Source organism: Staurois parvus, unplaced genomic scaffold (genome assembly GCF_062004578.1).
Source record: "Staurois parvus isolate SC_StPar_1 unplaced genomic scaffold, SC_StPar_1.0 ptg000980l, whole genome shotgun sequence".
Classification (NCBI taxonomy): Eukaryota; Metazoa; Chordata; class Amphibia; order Anura; family Ranidae; genus Staurois; species Staurois parvus.
In genome coordinates, this window is record NW_028318776.1 from 1069210 (window position 1) to 1081934 (window position 12725).

The 12725-nt window shown below is 40.4% G+C and overlaps 1 protein-coding gene and 1 long non-coding RNA gene across 4 annotated transcripts in view; both read right to left on the minus strand.

The window, feature by feature from the left end:
- The window catches only part of YIPF7 (Yip1 domain family member 7), a 66399-nt gene that overhangs the window by 15445 nt on the left and 38229 nt on the right, over positions 1–12725 (minus strand). For all 3 annotated transcript variants that reach the window (XM_089657289.1, XM_089657290.1, XM_089657291.1), the window contains one exon: positions 11381–11526. In XM_089657289.1, the coding sequence (XP_089513415.1) occupies positions 11381–11526 (146 nt within the window). The remainder of the gene's footprint in view (positions 1–11380; positions 11527–12725) is intronic.
- Positions 336–11374, minus strand: LOC149441474 (uncharacterized). The gene is made up of 2 exons (XR_016307367.1): positions 8965–11374; positions 336–5117 (listed from the first exon to the last, which is right to left on the minus strand). It is a non-coding gene; the product is annotated as an uncharacterized LOC149441474 (long non-coding RNA).

Below are 12725 nucleotides of genomic sequence, written 5' to 3' on the forward strand. Positions count from 1 at the left end.
TCTGTCCCACTCTACCCTGATCTGAGAAATGAATCTTAGCTAGAACTGCACTATACGGACATGACCTCCTAGCACTGCTAGTGTAAATGGCACATATAAAAATAAATATTAGTTTTGTCCCAGGTATATTTAAATCTAATTGTAATAGATTTTACCAACACATCTGCTAGCAAATGGTTCTACATCATTACTAAAATAAAATCACCTTGTTTCATAAAAGATGAGATGGTAAGGTATATTTTTTGCACATTCAAAAAATTTTAGGGCTGACGATTACTTAACCCCCCCCCCCTCCCCATCAAAAAAAATCATATATTTTATGAAAGCAGAGACCCTGGAGAACAAAAAGATTTATCAAATGCAAAATTTCAATATACAATTATATTTGTAGAGCACACAATACAATGCATTAACCATTTTTTTGTAAAATATAAATAAGGCTGCCTTGAGTAAATTGATACCCAACATGTCAAGTCTAAAAATTGCAAGCACCCATAAAATAGTGATTTTGGTACCCGAAATTTTCTGTAGACAATGCTTTAAAAGCCTCTAGAAGTCATCAGTTTACAGTAAACTATGACAAATTTCCCTAGAATCATTGCTCTCCATCTGATGTGCATGACAACATGTAGCATGTTCAACGCAATCAAAGTTTTCATACATAGGTGCCCCAATGCGTGTTTATGCTCATATGTGCATGTGTGTGATTGTGGGGAGGGGGCCCACAAGTGTTTTATGGAGGTTTGGTGTAACTTTATTTTTTTTACAATTTTTTCAGTTAACTTTATTTTTGTTATTTATTATTTTGTTGTGACAGGTTCTCTTGAAACATCATGGGTTCCTTCTTTGAGGCTAATGCTTCTGTTAGCTTCTTTCCCGGCCACACTGGCTTGGGCAAGTGACAGCTGAACTCGGAAGTTATGTAATACACGCCACTTCCATTTTCTTTTTTTTAGTAGAGGAGTTCACTGGTCTCCCTCCCCTCTACTCGGTGGTACCCATCATGCTGATCCCAGGTCTCCAGGGGGATGTGAATGTATCAGCAGTGCATGGAAGCCATTGGGTGGCTGTACAGTCATCCACTGCTGCTGACATGTGCTATACATCGGTGTCAGGCAAAGGGTTAAAGTGGTTCTAAACCCATAATGTTTTTTATCTTAATGCATTCCATGCATTAAAATAAAAAATGCCCCACTATCTGTTCTACTCCTGTCCTTAAAGCGGAGTTCCACCTGAAAAAAAATAAAATTAAAGTCACCAGCTAAAAAAACTGTAGCTGCTGACTTTTAAAATACAGACACTTACCTGTCCCTCTATCCACCGGTGTCATCACCATTACTGGTTTCACCGGCCGTCTTTTCTCCCTGGCACCAGCATCTTCATTGTGGGCACCTGGCTGTGACAGTTTGCGGCTTCACAGCCGGGGTGCCCACTGCGCATGCGTGAAAAGTGCTGCGCTTTGTGAATGGCCCCGTAGTCTTCTGGAACCTGTCACGTGTCCCAGAAGACTACTGGGAGGGGGGAGGACAACGTCCACGTCCGATCACCTAGGCGATTGCAGTGAAAGTGGGAGCGGGGACTTGTCAAATTTGGGTACCCACTCCCCAAAGGTTCCAATCCTTAATGGCGGGGAACAAGTGCTTAAAGTAGAACTTCCCCTTTTGGATGGAGCTCCGCTTTAAACACCTGTCCCATAGGCTCTTGCTGCTGTCAGTCAAACTCCTGTGAGGAGGGAGCAGGGGCATGGTTTGCTGGTGCTGTGTGTGTATAAGGACACAGCCCAGCCTAGGAGTGCATACACATGGGTGCCCCCTTAGCACCCAGCTTCCTGAAGAAGCACTCAGAGGAGGGAAAGTGGACAGCATTGGAGGGGGAATGCCAAAGATGAGGTAAAAAATGGCTGAACAGAGCCGGTAAGTATAATATCTTTTTTATTTTAAGGAAAAAAAAGTCTTTAATTTCACTTTAAAAGGAAACCAGAATGGATTTGAATCAATTTGATTACATTTTTTTAAACTCCAGATGAAAATCAAATTGATATAGTGCATTGTACATCAATTACTTTACGCATCTGTCTTGTTTCAGATACCTCTTTTTAAGTTATCCTGCAGTGTAATGGATCGAAGTCACAGCTTCCTCTGTTAGCCGAGCTAATTTCCTGCCCTGGGGAACAGGCGTTTTTCCCCAATTGTTATCTTCCCCTCATCGCTGCCTTGAGTTCTCCTGTTTCTGTAGCTTATTAAAGGGGACCCCTCTGCATGGGCATTTGCATAATATTTTTTCCTTTCCATACCAGCAGTTAGTTAGAGGGGGTTGGGAGCTTGCTAATATCCTGGAGTTGGGCTTTAAATGTGTGTGTGAGTATACACTTGAGCTCTGTAAACAACAGTTTTATTCAACAGAACAAAACGTGAAAAGGAGCATCATGTGCTGGCTGTAAATGTAGGTATGAATCATTCAATTATTTATATGCCATGTTTACCAGAGTAAAAGAATGAAACATTTCTGAAGCCATACAAAAAATAGTTCTGAACCTGTACCAAAACAGTATACATTTCATTTACTGTATATGCTTTTCTTAAGTGTAGCATATTGCCATTTTCAACTATCTTTAAAATGAATGCTGTCCAAGCATGGTATATTTGATTAACAGGTTACTTAAGGAAAGCAAATATGAGGTATACAATTAGCGCATCTGCAGCAGGTATATAAGCTCAGAGAATGGTGATATCACAGGTGAAAGCTCCCTATTTAAAAGGCAATGGGTTTATGATTCATTCATGTTAAGTTCATTGTTGTGTATTCTGGGGTGCAATGTAGGGTTCAGTGTCAGAAAGTTGGGTCTCCATCAGAGGTCATGGGTCTTACAGCAGGACAATGACCCAAAGCATCCATCAAAAAGCATCCAGAAATGGTTTCAGACAAAATGCTGGTGAGTACTGAACTGGCCTGCAATGAGTCCAGATCTCAATCCCATAAAACACCTGGGGAGAGATCTCAAAAGAGCAGTTGGGAAAAGGAACCTTTTCAATCTAAGAGGCCTGGAGGAGTTGGTGAAAGAAGAGTGGTCAAAACTGCCACTAGAGAGGTGTAAGAAACTGATTGATGGTTACAGGAAGTGATTGATTTCAGTTATTTTTTCCAAGGGGTGTGCTGCCAGATACTAATTTGAGGGTGCCAATAATTTTGTCCAGTCCATATTTGGGATTTTTCTTGGAATGTGTTGGATTTGGCTTTTTGTCTCTTCACTTTTTTTGTGTCATATACCATGAGAATGCCTAAACATTTGTAGTTGCAACACTTTTCTGGGCGAAGTGGTTCATTATCTGACAAAAAATACAGGGGTGCCAATAATTTTAGCCATCACTGTATTAAAAGGAACTTCCCTGGCTGTTGTAAAAAAGAGACTTTGCTGTGCTTAGGTTCTGGGCACTGTAACTTAAAACAGTATTAGGCCCTTTGGCCTGCAGCAGCTCTGCATTATAGGTTCTCATATCCATATCAGCAGAGTCATAAGTCAAAGCAAAAGGCTGTAGAGGCACTGGGCCATGTGATCCAGAACCAAAACACTACCAATTTATGCATATTATTATTATTATTATTATTATACAGTATTTATAAAGCGCCAATGGTTCCCTCAGCGCTGTACATTACAAAGGGGGACAGAACATGTGACAGAACAATACCAATACAATGCGAAACATGAGGGGATTGAGGGCCCTGCTCTTTCAAGCTTACAATCTAGGAGGGAGGGGATGGTGGCACAGGAGGAGATAGCTGTGGGGGATGGAGTGGTAGGAAGAGTGGAGGAGGTCGGCAGGTTAGCAGGGGGTGGGGTAGGCTTCCCTGAAGAGATGGGTTTTCAGAGTGCGCCTAAAGGAGAGGAGAGTAGGTGATAATCTGATGGGTTGGGGCAGGGAGTTCCAGAGGATGGGTGACACCCTGGAGAAGTCCTGGAGGCGGGCATGGGAGGAGGAGACCAGGGAACTAGAGAGAAGGAGGTCTTGTGAGGAGCGGAGTGTGCGTGCTGGGCGGTACTTGGATATTAGGTCAGTGATGTAGTTCAGTCAGTATGGTGGACGGCTTTGTACGTCAGTATTAGGATTTTGAATTTGATCCGTTGCGCAATTGGAAGCCAGTGGAGGGATTGGCAGAGGGGGGTGGCAGAGATGGAGCGGTTGAAAAGGTGAATGAGTCTGGTAGCCGTATTCAGGATCGACTGAAGCGGGGATAGCCAGCGGCGAGGCAGGCCAGTGAGAAGGGAGTTGCAGTAGTCGAGTCGTGATATTATAATTCTCTTTCCTAACCTCCCTAAATATTAAAAGTGAACCTAAAATGATTTTATTTTGTTCTGTAAAAAAAAAGTACATTTTGTGACCTAAGCTTTTTATCTACTGTATAAATGAAGCTGGAGTCTACAATGCTTGCTATGTAGATTTTTCTCTTTTTTTATACGGCAATAGGCACAATGTAATCCCTATCTTAGCTGTACACCTATTATTAAATTGCAACTTCAAGTAAAGCCTGGTACACACGGTAAAAGCTGACTGGGGTTTTCCAGCATTACTGTTTGAAAGAAGCTGGACGTGAGATTGGCTTCTGTTAAACAAGGACCTGTAAACACAGGCCAAATGTCGGTCGGTATCTACTGTAATGGCTGATTTCAGACAATATTCAGCCAATGTGTTCGGGGCTTAAGAGAGAACCTTTATCTTTCTGTGAATAAAGAAAACAATTACTGCTTCATGCTATTTATTGTGACTTTACACCCAGGTAAAATCCCATTTTATTTGGCTAGAAGGAGTATTTTTGTGTTTTAGATGGTGAGATTCCAAAGAAGTCTATTGTTTCAAATTAGAGAGGTCTCTCTGGAAAAACTACAGTGGAATCCTGTGTGATTAGGAAAAATTGTATAGCTTACCCCTATTAAAAAACATTAACACAATTTAAAAGATTCATCAAGTTAAAACACATGTGTGGCAAGTCTTTTACCTACCTTCTGCCTAGCTAGTCCTGTCCATTTATACAGCTCTGTGAGACAGCACATCCAGGTAGGTGACCTCAAGTTTTTCTTCTGCAGTTAAGTAGTATAACTTGGTCTCCTTCCTGCCCCCAACCTGTGATTGCATGGTGGAGGAAAAAGATGGAATAATTTCTCTCCTCCTGTTAGTGTGTTCCTTGTCAACACATGTACATACAGCAGAGCCTGACCGGCTACTATTGCTGTTCCTCTTATTCCCAGTCTAAATGCTCCTTTACAGAAGACTACAAAAGGCTCATGCCAAGACACATTCAGTTGTTCTTAAAATTGACTTTTTAAAAAATAATAAATAGCTGTATAATTGGTGTTTTTATATTTGCCGCATTTGCAGTTGTACCTACAGGTAATCCTAAAATAAGTGAATATCTTCTAAATGTTCACCATTTAGGAGATATTCACATCTGTAGAACCTGGTGGCGTTACAGGGCGTATGTTCACTGTGCTCTGAATGGACGGGACTCTCAAGGGTTCAGTCCATTCAGAGCACTGTGTCACAGCCGTGACTCCCATGCATATGCACGGAAGTGACATCATCACGGCTCCGCCATTCAAGCTGCTTGAGCCCGCAAATCTGGAAGGAAGACCGGATGAAGGTGGGAGCCTGTGAGTGGTAAATTCGCACAGCTAGCAGGATCCATTTCACATTATGTGCTAGTATGTGAACCATACTACCACATTGTGCCATTACCTTCCTAGGGGACTTTTTTTTTAATGACTTTACTACTGATTTAAAGGAGTTCTATGGTCACGGCATATGAAGCTCCTCCTCTGAGCACCTCTGTAGTTGACAAGGCAGGCTCTGTGAATTCTGTGACACAGCAGTGCCTACCCACAGGACATAGTGAATAGAATATGTATCACAGAATCCATAGAAATAAATGTGTGCAATCTTCACATAGTAAGTTTACAAATTTCAAGATGAGTAGGATAGGAATAATTGAAATCCGATGTGGAAATGAATATATGAATTTCCATTTCTACCATATATATGCTTTAAAGTGGTTGTAAATCTCAGACAAGAATTAGGAACAGAACGCATCGCTCTACAGTGTGTACTTGTCTCAATTAAGAGCACTTTGTGTCATTTCTGTTTACTGCTTCATTCCTCTGCTACTAGCATGAATCATTTCTAAAAAGTTTTCCAAGCTCCAATCAGCTCTCAGAGCACTTGTCACTGAACTCTGCAGAGTGTTACCTCAGCTTTCCACCCCATTTTTCTGAGCTCAGACAATATTTAAAAATTCAGTACTTTGAATGAATGCAAAGAAGAGCAGACTGCAAATAGACAGGTACAACTTATGTAGGAGGATTTGTTTCATCTCTGTGCATCACCTAAGGCCAGTTACTACATGGGGTATATGTAAGGGTTTACAACCACGTAAGGTTAACTGTACTAAAGAAAAGATAGACTCTTCTTTTGCTGATTTCTTTCTACTATTACTTGTTCCTCAGGTGTTTCTAGGTTTAGTCTCTGATACAGAACAATCATGCAGGTTAGAAAGTCAGAGTGAAGGCTGAGATTTCTCTGTACAGGTTTCCTTTAATAAAGTTCCACCATAAGATGAAACTGTCTTTTGCATCTGAGGTTATGCAGGATCTGGAAGACAAATAAAATAAGAGCACATTTCTAATAGCATGCACTGTGTGGAGGGTCTGTTATTCAGCACCATGGATTTCCAAATAACCTTCATTTTCAGACACTGTAGGAAAAACATCTGCGGTCTTTTTCCTTTTTTGTCAGCTACATTTTTTTATTTACATACAAAGCAAAAGTCAGTTTAACTTAACTGAAGAAACAACTACTTAACCTGAATACTGAATTTCTATCAGCATTCTGACCATTGAATAATTGATTTCTTTGGGACATATAACAGCTTCACAGCACTGTTATCTCATATTATTTTCCCATCTCCAGCACAGCTCTTCAACATTCATTTCCTGGGAGTGTGAAAAGAGGTATTTGACAAGAAAACAGAACTGGTTCACTGAATCCTTTCATTTTTCTATCCCAATATATTCTCTGAAAAAGCATATTTATACCGATTCAAAAGTTATGGGCCTTTTTGAATAAACATACATTATATGGCTAAAAGTATGTGAGCAACCCTCTCAGTAAGTGAGTTTGGGTTCTTCCAGTGAAGGCTTATATAAATGTTATAGTGTCATGGTCCATCCAAGAGTGAGGAGGTCTGGATCATGTGGTCATTGAAAGTCTGTGTGCCAATCTGAGAACACCAGCCGGAGGTGTCAAGAGAAAGGTTTCCCACAAGTCTGTATGTTGTCAATGGTGGCAGCTTGGATATTTGTGTGTGCATTTTGTTTTAAGTTGCATCCTGTGTCCACATTGGGAAACTTTGCGTTTGTATGATATTTGCCAGCATGGTGGCCCATTTCCAACAACAACAGACAGAAGGTGATACTTCACATCTTGTCTCCAGTACTCAGATTTGTGACATACAGCACACAAAGCCATCTTAGACTGCTTTTTACAACAGTTTCTTTTTCCAGAAGGACTGCATCATTGTGCAAACAGGAAGGTCTATAAAGAAATAAGAGGGAGAGTGCAAAATCTGGTGCAGCTCTGAATAGAAACCAGCTTCCAGTTTTTTTTTTGTCGAAAAAAAGTTACATGTTACACCGATATTCAGGTGGTAACATGTAACATGTTTCTGTAGGATTGGACCCCGGCAACCCCCCCCCCCCGATCCCCCATTGTGACAGCTAGCAGGGGATCTTCTCCCTCCCGCTAACTGTCACAATTTTAAAAAAGCATTGGGCTCACCCGCCTGGCTGCGTCATTCATTCACAGGGTTCTGTGAATGGGAAACTACAAGTCCCAACAGTCTTTGTGACTGTCAGCTTGTAGTTCTCTGTGAACTACCAAGGCGCTGTTGAGAGCTGTGGCACTTATTGATTCTTCCTGTCAGTGTAAAACTGTCTGCCTGTATGAGGTACGAGCAGGCAGCTTACACTGACAGTCTGCAGGGGACCTGCATGGCACCAGTGCTCTGCTGATTGCTGATGCAATGCTTTCCAGGCTCCTAAAACAAAAAATAGTAAATGCACATTTTTTACCTGCAAAAAAATGTGCATTTATCCTTTAACTTATCCTTTAACTGAACAAGCTGATTGGCTACCATGCACACTTATACCAGATGTTGCACTCTCCAGTTTTAGTAAATCAACCCCAAGGTTTAATGAGTTTTGGGTGAAGGAACTGGAAGTGCTGAAAACCTTAAAGTGGTTGTAAACCCTTACATATACCTATTGAAGTGACAAGCCTCAGGTGATACACATAGATTAAACAAATCCTCCTACAAAAGCTGTACATGTTTATCTGTAGCACTCTGTCCTCTACAGTCTTCTAAAACACACAGATCAAAGGGTATTTCGGAGCTCCAGGCAGTGGATAAAGCAGTGCGCTGAGTGTAATCTGAGAACTGAGAGGAGTAAAAGGGCACACACCTCTCTACACAGTCTCACAAGGAATATGCACTGCTGAGGCTGTCAATTGCCTGTTTGTAGTTCTGTAATTGTTGTACTACATTACGTGTACTTGATTCTTCCGATGCTTTATTCTGCACTGACTGCTATACTTTGTCTTTAACTGTTGCTTCCAGGGAAGGAAGGGTTAAGTTGTGCTACCCCTTTCTGGGGTCTTCATGGTGCCACCCCCTATCAGTGGCAGATACATACAAGAGAAGAGCAGCTTCATGCAATTGGCCACACCATGTATGGGAACTAGAGAGGAGAGTATACTGCTATGTGATTGATTTGGGCCTAATCATTCTCCCCATGACGGGAATCTGGTTAGGGTTTCCAGGATATGGACACCATGGACTTTATGGATTCTGTGCATTAACGAGGTATGACATACTTTGAGCAAGGATTACCAAGATGCACCAAAAGCTGAGGGAACTTACTAAGAGCTGAATCAGGTCTTGAAAAGATGTTTTGTACTGTGAGCTGTAATGGATAAGGTTCCTACAGTAAAGACAAGTTTAATTACCAATAAGAACTGCTTGGTCTGACATTTTTCTAATACCTAGGAAAAGGGGTACATGCATGGTGTTTCACATCACAGGGGCCAAGACAGTGTAGAGAGAAGATGCAATACTAGTGTTCTACAAAGCAGTCAAGCTAACTCTTTGAGGGTTGGGCTGTTGTTACCTGTGATCACAGTACTAGTGTCTAGGTGCACTATAGCAGTCAGCCACTCGGGAAGCTAAGGTGACATGGCATAGATAATGGAGGTCCCTGATATTGAAGGAGCCTGTGTGCTTGGTTCCTTCCCTAGCAATTGGTACACCAATTTGGGACCGATTGCGATACTAGGCCACCTAGGAACCCAGCCTCAGGGTCACAGAAGATGTAGTGAGGATTAGGAGTATTAGGGCACAAATAAAGAATTGTATAAATCTTCCTTTTATAAAAAATCTGAGAATGGAGACAAAGAGTTAAACATGTGTGTTGGTGTCACTGGGACAAGTTGATGGGTAGCTGAGCTGATGGAGTCTGGTGTGTGCTACGCTCAGAAATGTACAAAGGAGGAAGTATATGGACAAACTGTTCTTTGAATTGTTCAATACAGAGAAGAATTAGTCAAAAGGTTTTATGGGATTGATGTGAAGCATACACATGCAAGCAGCACATGGCGTCTTCACTTCTACTATCAACAGGCTAAGTCAGGTTTACTTAAAGTCTGTTTGGTACTGCAAGAAGCCATAGGCATTAACCCTTTTACTGCCACTGAGGTATGGTATACATCAGCAGCAACAGGGGATTTTACACACACTCCTGGATGCTACAGCAGCTGGGAGTGCATGTAAATCTGACAAGCTGACTCTCTACCCTAGCTAGCAAGAACCCAGAACCGGCAAAGGTTTTGTCACTTTCAGTTTCTACACTTCCGTGGAGTGTAGGGGAGACATCAGGGGTCTAATACACCCCTAGCATTTCATTAAAGAGAATCTGGAATAAAAAAAATAAGCTATCACTATTGGTTCCTAATGTGATAGCAAAAAAAAGCACAATTTGGGGGCACACACATACAAAAATGTTACACTACACATGTTACATATATTGCCACACACACCAGAGCAATAATTCTAGTGCTGTGGTTCATGGGTAACTCTAAACTGATGATGTGTAAGAAATTTGAAGTGCTTACTATAGAAAAGTTTGGTTACCAAAGTTTGTCTGCACTTCACAAATTTAAAACTTGACATGTTGGGTATCTATTTATTTGGCACAACCTTATCTTTGTTACTAAAAAATTGGATAATATGTTGCATTTGCGTGCAATAAAATTAACTTCAATATATTTTTTACAGAAAATTTGCAATTGCTAAACCTTGGTACTAATATTGTATAACATAAAAAATAGAGTTACCAATATTTTATTCTCCAGTGTCTCTGCTTTTTAGAAAATATATTGGTTGAAGGTTTTTAGGCCTAAAATAATTTTTTAACATGTTTGCAAAAATACACAAAAATTGTTCTAGCAGAGAATGGTTAGAAGATGTTGATGGAGGCAAGTCCCATCTATGTTATTAGCTTGATCAGCTTGATTGCTCCAGCTTCCACTTTGTGTGCAGAAAAAAATCTAATCTTGGCATCGCATTTACAGCCTATGGTTCAACCATTCAACATGTAATGAAGTGTGTAGTTGTATTTGGTACTTAATGCCTGGATCATCACTTATCTGTTCACGCATTATTTCTCTATAAAGTGTTCCCCACCATGCAAGTCTTATTTATTCTGAGCTGCAGTTTCATATAATTAGCATCACTTTTACAAACAAGCCCACCTTGAGCAATGGCATTATTACTGTTATCACAATGAGCCGCCAGTTTGTGAAAGAAAAAGTCTGCAAGATAAGGACCCGTGAATGAGTTCTATTACACTTTGTCATGTCAAACAAGGTCTAAGGCTCACGGTGACTAATGCCATCTATCATCTTTAATTACAATTTGCTGTTCCTAATTAGAAAATATTTATTTGCTCAAGAGCCCAAGAAATGTGCCTTTGTAAAATCCTTGCATAATAAATTGGTTAATAATTCTATTTTTTTCTCTTAGTTGAGATTGTTTTGTGAATTATTTGCCTCCTGAAGTGTTTTCCAAAAGAACATAAGACCTTTTAATATTTTCATGTTGCATGATGGTTTTACAGGAGTAGAATCTTAAGATGTATGCTGCTACTGTTACTGTTACATACTGTTACATTATTTTAAACAATGCATCACAATATGCTTAGACAAACATGAAATTATTATCTATGATAAACAGCTTTAGTAGATGTATAGAGTAATTATCCATAATAAATTCAAAATTATACCAACAGAAGCGTGGAGCCAAGCGCAAAACAAAACATCAAGGGTCCTGTCAGGTCTGTTTCATTCATTATGCTGCCATCTGCTGGCTTCCATGGGTTGAGAACTGTTAAAGTTTTCTGCCAAATGTGATTAAAGTTGATTCCCAGCTCTGCAGGAAAAAGAGATTTTAAATATTAAGCACTATTTGTGTGAAAAAAAATTATCTTGTTACTGTTTATTTTCAGACATATCTGTTAATTACTTTTTAATTACATTTATTTTATTTTTTTTGCAAATAAATAATTGGACTTTGGATTTTATTACAGCTTTTTTTAAAAGCTATGATAAGGCAAAATATGAACTACGTAAAGTTAAAAGCAAGTATTCTCTACCTTCACCTTATTTTCCTCTCAAACATAGCTGCTGATTCCTGGCAGTTCTAGAACCCACTTCCTGGTATGGGGTGACAACACTGTATTTTGCCCTTTCAGTCTCCCAGAGTTGCCACCTTTTTTTCAGCACTGACATCACTAGACTACATGGCTGCATGTTGAAAACATTTGAAACTATGCCGCAAAACTCTTGTTTACCAAGGTAAGTTTATAAATGCCATGGCATGCTATTGCAGTTGTGAGTTTGGTATGGATCATTACAGTCAGCAAGGGGCTTTAAAGTGTAACTACAGGAAAACATTTTTTTTTTTAGTTTTGCAAAGAGTGGAGAGGGGTCAGAACACCTGTCACAATTATTGTCGTCTGTGTCCTTGCTAGGAAGATTCAACCTCTCTATTTGTCCTGTTCACCATTATGATCAAAAGTGAAAGTAAAATAAAATCCCAAATTTTGGATTGTTCCCGAACAGTAATAGAGTGGAAATCTTTGCATGGGGACACTAGTTCTGGTGACACGGGTGAAACCCCAGGATTCCCTGACTTTGAAGGAATCTCCTCTCACTTCCTGTTTTGGCTATGAGACAGGAAGTAAAGGAAAATCTCCCCAATGGGACACAGATGGCAAAAAAACTGACAGGGGTTATAACCCTCCCTTAATCTATCCAAAATGGAAAAAAAAGTTTGCCTTTCTACTTTAAGCAAAAGTGATCCAGGCAGCTCTAGAGTCCCCCAGTCACTTTTACAGGGCTCCAAGAGCACCCCCTTCCACTGGAAACAAAGTAAATGGGGAAAACTAAGAAAGCAAGATATTTAATGTATCACTTCTGGGTTCACAGCTGTCATTTCTCAGCTACTGTAGCCAAGGATGCAGCTAATCAAGCATGATGTGTGCTACATTAGTTGCAGTGGAGGGCATGGGAGACATTAGGGGTGACACCTGTCCATGTAATCACCTTGTTGGGCTTGTTAGCCACTCT